This window comes from Triticum dicoccoides, chromosome 3B (assembly GCF_002162155.2).
Source record: "Triticum dicoccoides isolate Atlit2015 ecotype Zavitan chromosome 3B, WEW_v2.0, whole genome shotgun sequence".
In the NCBI taxonomy this organism is placed as follows: domain Eukaryota; kingdom Viridiplantae; phylum Streptophyta; class Magnoliopsida; order Poales; family Poaceae; genus Triticum; species Triticum dicoccoides.
In genome coordinates, this window is record NC_041385.1 from 434,995,106 (window position 1) to 435,000,786 (window position 5,681).

The 5,681-nt window shown below is 47.2% G+C and overlaps 1 protein-coding gene across 2 annotated transcripts; it reads left to right on the forward strand.

Annotated features, from left to right (window-relative positions):
- Positions 1 to 1,268: 1,268 nt before the first annotated feature.
- On the forward strand, positions 1,269 to 4,548 carry LOC119276379. Of its 2 annotated transcripts, none has more exons than XM_037557434.1 (2): positions 1,269 to 1,466; positions 4,144 to 4,548. In XM_037557434.1, the coding sequence occupies exons 1-2, from the start codon at positions 1,353 to 1,355 to the stop codon at positions 4,417 to 4,419; spliced, it is 390 nt and encodes a 129-aa protein (XP_037413331.1). In that variant the 5' UTR covers positions 1,269 to 1,352; the 3' UTR covers positions 4,420 to 4,548. The 2 variants fall into 2 exon arrangements, with proteins under 2 accessions (XP_037413331.1, XP_037413332.1); XM_037557435.1 differs by having other exon boundaries at positions 1,272 to 1,466; positions 4,159 to 4,548.
- The last annotated feature ends 1,133 nt before the right edge of the window (positions 4,549 to 5,681 follow it).

Here is a 5,681-nt window from a genome sequence, read left to right on the forward strand (position 1 = left end):
TTACATGGTTCGGTCTATACGGTTTTTTGATATGTACGGTATTAATACTTCGGTAAATACGGTATGAAATTAAAATACGGTTCGGTTTCGGTATATACCAAATTATTTCGGTATGGTTTCGGTATATATCATAAAGATCAAAGTTGACGCGAATTTGAAAATGACGTAATAATAATTTGCAAATTTATGACTCAAAACACATTCTATTTTACACAAATAGTATATGACTATATATATAAGTATATATGCATGCATTGATTCATCTGTTGATGGTTATGAACGTGCTTAGCATTTTAAAAAGAGAAAAATGACAATGTTACAAGAAAAATGTTGGTGCTTAGTAGTGAATTTGACTCATGTACAAGAAAAATGACAACTTGTACGGTTGTTCATCTCAAGAAATATAAATTTATCTTTTACTTCGGTTTATTCGGTTAACCATTCGGTTTTTCGGTATATACCATAAAAACCAAAGTTCAAATCGGTATGAAAAGTTCATACCATACCGAAACCAGAAACCATAAAAACAAAAAAATCGGTTCGGTTCGGTTTATTTTCGGTATGGTTTTTCGGTTCGGTTTTAAAATGCACAGAGTGAGCCGCCGTCCTGACCATGCTCCGCGAATCTTTTGCTGGGCGGCCCCTTGAGCTTCCTCGTCGTCTTGGGCTTCACAAAAGGGCTGAGGGTGTCGCCGCCGCCGCCGCCGCCGCAGGAGAAGAAAGGTGGGCGGGGATTGCCCGAAGAGGACGTGATCCTCTTGTTCCTGCGGCGGAGCCTCAGCCGGCTAGCGATGGAGGAGAGGAGGATGGCCATGGCAGCGAACATGGTGTGATGACGATCCTTTGCTTTGCTAGGCGGGGTGGGTTTACGAAGGATATTAATATGGGAGATAGGGTCTTGTAGATCAGCGGACCGTTTGACACCTCGGGATCAGATGAACAAATTCAGGAGCAGTATTTCGAAATGGAGTCTATTGCGCGGAAGAGGTTGAAAGCTTAACTGAATACCGTGGTGGGCACACAAATTGTAGCACGACCCTCGCCTGCACCGTTCGGCTGGCTCGTCGGCCTTGTGCGCGGTGTGAGTGACCAGAGTGGTTTACAGGCCTCCAGCAGCACGGCAACGTGGCCGTCTCTTGCACTTTTATTTACGTGTGGTTTTTCCTCACTAATCTTGTTTGAAATACAGTGTAATGCAGGGTCTTATTTGTCAAGACAAATGTGCGTTTGTCCTCCAGCGGGCAGTGGAACTGTTGAGAAGAGTCAAGAAAGCCACTGAGGAAGCACTTGCCTTCCACGGCACTACCACCAGTACGCGCCAGCTTCTCGGTTCTCGTCTAGGAGCAACAACAATGGCCATCACTTCTCTGCAGCTGCCCTCTCAGATCCACGGCCTTGCTCCTGCTAGAAATGGCCGCGCCCGCACAAGGTCAAGGGCTACTCTGCTTAGCTGCAAACACAACCAGGTACGCACTGAATTTAAGGAATCATTTTTGCGGCTCTCCAGAATTATTCTACCACATGAACACATCGAATCTATAGTAAGCCGGGGCAAGTTCTGAATGATTTGATGTGTTAGCAGTAGCCAGTTGATAGATCCGATGTGTCGCTTTTGTATGCCTCGCTTGATTGGCTGCCGCTTACAGTAATTTTAGAAATACAAGTTTCGTAACCAGAAAAGCACACTTCTCTCTGCAAATATCAGATCAGGGATATGAGCAGAGCAGCGTGCCGTCGAGTGAGCAAAGGGAGGGAACATCCTAGAAGTTTCTGTACTGATTCCTGTGTTTTTGTTTTGAAATGCTGAATGAGTAGCTTGTAAATCCTGTACCTTTTAAAAAAAAGAAGGATGACCCGGCCTCTGCATCTGGAAGAAGCATGCGGCCATTTTATTGATTATTCTCGAGGACCTTACAAAGTAGAACAACAATATGACTGAATCTACCATCTTGACAATCTGCCGCTACTCCTATCCATATAATGAAGGGATGCAAGCTGAGCCACATACCCAGCCTCTCACCTAAGTCTAACATCTAAAGCCGGAGGCCCCACCGAGCCATCTGCCAGGTCCGAGGCACAAACCGGTCCGACGCACTCACATGTATCGTCGCCGCCATGTTTCACTGGTCCATCTTCAGAGCAGATTGAGGTGTCAACCTTGGTAGGCCCTCCGCCATCGACGCCACCACGATGCCAAATGACGACCTCCACCTACGCAAGCCTTGGCAGGTCCTCCGCCATCGACGCCACCACGATGCCAAACGTCGACCTCCACGAACGCGAGTCCATCTCCGAGTAACGGACGTAGATCCATGCTAGGATAGGACCGCACCGCCGCCGTCGCCCACCACCCGCAAGCCCCACCCAGCCCCAAGGTTCCCAAAGCGGCGCCTTCAAGAAGGGAACGGCCCCATGAGCGCCGCCGCCGCCCAACAAAGTTAGGGCTTTCGCTCGGGAGACCTAGGGGAGGGGGAAGTGAGGAGATCAGTCCATACCGACGCCTCCAAGGAGGAGAACGGCGCCCTCAGGCGTCGCCATCGGCGTGGCCGGTCATGGCTGGCCAGGGATTTCGCCCGAACTAGATCCCCGCCATCAGCAGTGCCTCCTGTATAGAACCGGCGACCAAGGGAGGCGCGACCCGACCAGGCTGGCCCGCACGCCGAACAGGGGAGGAGGGGAGGCGCCAGATCGCGCGCATCGACCGCCGCAGAAGCCGCCGCCAGCCGCCAACGACCACCGGGATCCCGCCGCCTGCGCGGCCAGGACGCCAGATCCACCGCCCGCACGGCTGCTCGCCGGAGCCCGCCGTGCCTCGCCAAAGGAGCTTTCGCTCCAGATCCGAGACTCCACACGCAGGCAGGGCAGCCGAGGCCCCGGCGCCACCATCCTTGGCGCCCCGGGCTTGCCCGGCGGCTGCCTCAGGCGGTGGCGAGGAGGTGGGGCGAGGTGAGGAGCGGACCGCGGCGGCGCGGCTAGGATTCCCCCGCCGCTGCCGGGGGAGGCGACGCGGGGGTCGCGGGAGGGATTAGGTCGCGGGAGCCTACCTATTCCCGTAAATTCTGTACGTACTTTCCATATTGGTCCTCCAGCAGATCCCGGACCAACATCCTAGATCTTCATTCATACGATGTTCAGTAGAGAAACTTCTAGGATGTTCCATGGCACTCCTTATAAGTTATAAATGAAAATTACAACATTTATAGATTACGATTATATTGTCAATTGATGTCATGGTGCTCCCCAACATTTGGGCTTCTTTGATTCGTAGGATTGCAAAAACACAGGAATAAAGAAAAAGTAGGATTGAAATGGCATGGCCATTGGATCCCTATAGGATTTGAGTTTGTTTGATTGTGTCATTGAAAAAGCAAAGGATTTCTTCGAAGAGATTGGAGTGGATGTTAGAATTCCTGTGAAATGTAGTACAAATAAATCCTTAGGAGAAAATCTTACAAGATTCAATCCTACGAATCAAACGACAAACTTAGGAAAAATTCCTAAATCCTATAGAGATCCTTTAAATCAAAGAGACCATTAGTTGAAGTACTACTGGTTATCTTATCTACTACTTTCTTCGTTCCAAAATAAGTGTCTTAAGTTTAAGTTTAGTACTTCGTCCATCCTAAAATAAGTGACTCAACTTTGTACTAGCTGTAGTACAAAAATTAGTATAAAGTTGAGTCACTTATTTTGAGACCGAGGGAGTACAACTTTATACTAAAGTTAGTACAAAACTGAGACACATATTTTGGTACGGAGGGAGTAGATTTTTTGACTAAGTATATGGTGCGTATTCATTTGAAGGTAGTGAACGAACTCTTTAGTCTTTAAGTTTTCATGCATATACTTGTTGCAGTGTGATGTTTGCATTGTCCTGATGCAGAGGCCGGGGTCATCCTGTTTTTAGAAAAACTTTTTAGAAGTTATACTCGTATGGAGCATGAAAACTTTGATTCTAGTCCTGCTTTATCTCTACGTGAATTGATACGATGTGTATCCTGTCATCTAATCACACTTGGACTCAAGCCATTACCTCTTGTAGACAGAGTTATCATGTCAAGGTTGTTGTTATTTTTCGTGCGTGATTTAATTTTTACTAACCTCTGTCGAGGCTTGAACTTCCCCTGTTACGTATCGGTTTAGCACTTGTTTCTGCAGTCAACCATTGTCCAAGTAGCGAGTAGGACATCTCGTAGAAGTACCCTGGCATACATTTCGTCTGCCTTCTTTGCAATGTTCCTGCTGGCTGAACATGCTGAAGCCAGAACCTCGAGACAAGAGAACAAGAGGAAAGTAATGGAGAAGCTGGAGATGGTCCGGGAGGAGGCCCTGGGCTCGAAGGAGAAGAAAGAGAACACGAACAAGGAGTCTGTGGCAAACTTGTTGATCCCTCCTACTTTGGTCGATGCTTACATCTGAAAGGCATCGTGTCGCTGTAAATTTTATGTTTATGCTAAGTGCTACTTAACCTTGCAAAAATTCTGAATGTACTAATAACAACTGGAACCAAACAACCTTGCAAAAGAACTTTCCTGTGTCCTAGCTGCATTGTTTTTCATGCCTCTGTTGTACTCATTTTTTTGGAAAAATTCTGATTTATTCATATTCAATAATGGCAGTATAATGAACAACAAAAATATAAAAATTACATTTAGATCCTTAGACAACATAGCGAGGACTACAAACACTGAAGCGAGCCGAGGGCGTGCCGCCACCGTCGCTCCTCCCTCGCCGGCCCAGGAAAAATTTATTGTAGCAGACAGTTGGAAAGTCGACGTGCTCAGGCCTCATAAAATTAACGAGCATAACAACAATCACCAATGAAGAGTAGCATAGATTGAAAAGTAGCGTAGATCAAATGATCAAACCTGAAGACACACTAACATAAACGAACCAGATCCGAGCAAATCTATCAAAGACGGATTTACCAAGACACACCTTCACATGCTCATTGACGATGCTAGACGCATCACCGGGATGGGGGCTAGGCGGGGAGAACCTTATTCCAACTTCAGGAAGCCGTTGACGTCTCACATTTTCGAGCAGGACACTAACTCTAACAAAACTCGAAGGAACGTCTAAAAATGAAGCCCTTCTACCGGCAAGGGTCAAGATCCACTGCGCCCCATGGCCCTAAGGCCACTGAAGACGAGGCGGATCGGCGGCGGTTCTGGTGGGAGGCAAAGAAACTCTAATCTTTCTTTGAAGAGGAACCTTCTCTAAGGTATTACTACAATTATTATCTTTGTGACCTATTTTACTCCCTTGATACATACAAGAGCAAAAGCCTATACACATGGAGTTGATCTAGTTGCTATTTTATACGAGATAAAAACTTTTGGGGAGAATACTTCACTACACCACAACACTTGTTTAGGGGCAATTAACTGTCGGGAGAAATAGGTGTTCAAGGGCAAATGAACTGCCTGGACATTTGTGTCTGCCGGTACAAGCATCTTAGGGCGGGCTAACTGCCGGGAGAACTTGAGCAACAACGTTGTAAGGGCATATTTATCCCCAAGATGTTTTGGTGATTGATGACAATGCTTGTGCGGACTAATCGCGTGCGTTAAGTTCTTTCAGAGATTCATCCTTTGGCACAAGACGATTTTCTCCCCTCGGTGTTTTATTCAAGACGGTGTAGCTCCTTCGTTTCGTTGTTGGTGGACTAGTCCCGTAGG